The sequence below is a fragment of the Penaeus monodon genome, chromosome 29 (assembly GCF_015228065.2).
Source record: "Penaeus monodon isolate SGIC_2016 chromosome 29, NSTDA_Pmon_1, whole genome shotgun sequence".
NCBI lineage: Eukaryota > Metazoa > Arthropoda > Malacostraca > Decapoda > Penaeidae > Penaeus > Penaeus monodon.
In genome coordinates this window covers 33,665,211-33,666,312 of record NC_051414.1, presented here as the reverse complement: position 1 = coordinate 33,666,312, position 1,102 = coordinate 33,665,211, and the positions used below count along the sequence as shown (strand labels likewise).

The 1,102-nt window shown below is 52.3% G+C and overlaps 1 protein-coding gene across 1 annotated transcript in view; it reads left to right on the top strand.

Annotated features, from left to right (window-relative positions):
- The window catches only part of LOC119592189 (glutaminase liver isoform, mitochondrial-like), a gene marked incomplete at its 3' end in the record, with an annotated part of 133,529 nt that extends 132,496 nt beyond the window's left edge, over nucleotides 1-1,033 (top strand). The window contains 1 exon segment of the mRNA XM_037941019.1: nucleotides 857-1,033. Within this exon segment, the coding sequence (XP_037796947.1) occupies nucleotides 857-1,033 (177 nt within the window).
- Between the last annotated feature and the right edge of the window lie 69 nt (nucleotides 1,034-1,102).

Genomic DNA, 1,102 nt, shown 5'->3' with positions numbered 1-1,102 from the left:
TGCGTTTCCCCTTTTCCTCACTCTTTCTTTCTTTATTCCCTCCCCCCCGCCCCCCACAGCGTCGCGAGTAAAAATAAGTGGGAATTTCTCGCAGGCGGGGGGGCGGGTCTCCATCACAAAGCATTTTCCGCGCATGCCGTCTGTGCTTGCCTGATGATGCTCCTGCTTGTCTTGAAAACGGGGAGGAGATGCAAAGCTCTTTATTCATCTTGTTGTATAGCTTCTTTTATTATTCTTTTACCGCAGTGACAAATTTGAATGATTAATGTACACGGAAGGTTTCTCATGCGCTGCCGTGGGCCTCGAGTAAGTCTTCGGCGCCTGATTCGGAAGGCGACGTCGCGGCAGATGATTCCACGGGGAGAGAGGCGAATTCATGTGCCTTTTTCCCGTGTTAATGAACTATTGAGCTTATAAAGTGGAAATTTATGTAACATCTGGCGAGTAACGATCGTAATAAGTATTATATTTAACTGCAGGCGTTTAACGGGAGCTGTGATGGTGTGAAGTGATGTTGATAGTGGCTCGGTTTTTCTGTCTCTTACAGTCGAGCGGTTGCACAAGTACCTCCATTGTTTACTCCCCTTCATTCAGTCCACGTTTACTAGACCGCCTCGATTCTTCTCATCCATTCCGGCATTTACCTGAATTCCTCGATCTTTTTTCTCTCTCTGTCTTCTGTTCGCGAGGTCACTTCCATGCTTCCCCGTCCGCTCGAATCTTGCGTCGGGGCTTCTCCCTGAGCGCCCCGACCACCCCCTTCCTCCTCCGCCACTGCGGCGTTTGTCTGAGCGCCTCGATGATTATTTCCTCCGCTGGCGTGACTCCCGTGCCTTAACCCTTCTTTTCCCCGCAGTGCTGCTCGATGGAAGTCACGACGGAGAGCATGTCGGTGATGGCAGCCACGCTGGCCAACGGCGGCATCTGCCCCATCACGGGCGACCAGGTCATGCAGCCGAACGCCGTCAGGGACGTCCTCTCGCTCATGCACTCCTGCGGCATGTACGACTACTCGGGGCAGTTCGCCTTCAAGGTCAGGCCCTCCTTCCTCTTCCTTTTATTTTCCTCTTGTTTATATTTCACTCCCCCCCCTCACTTTCCT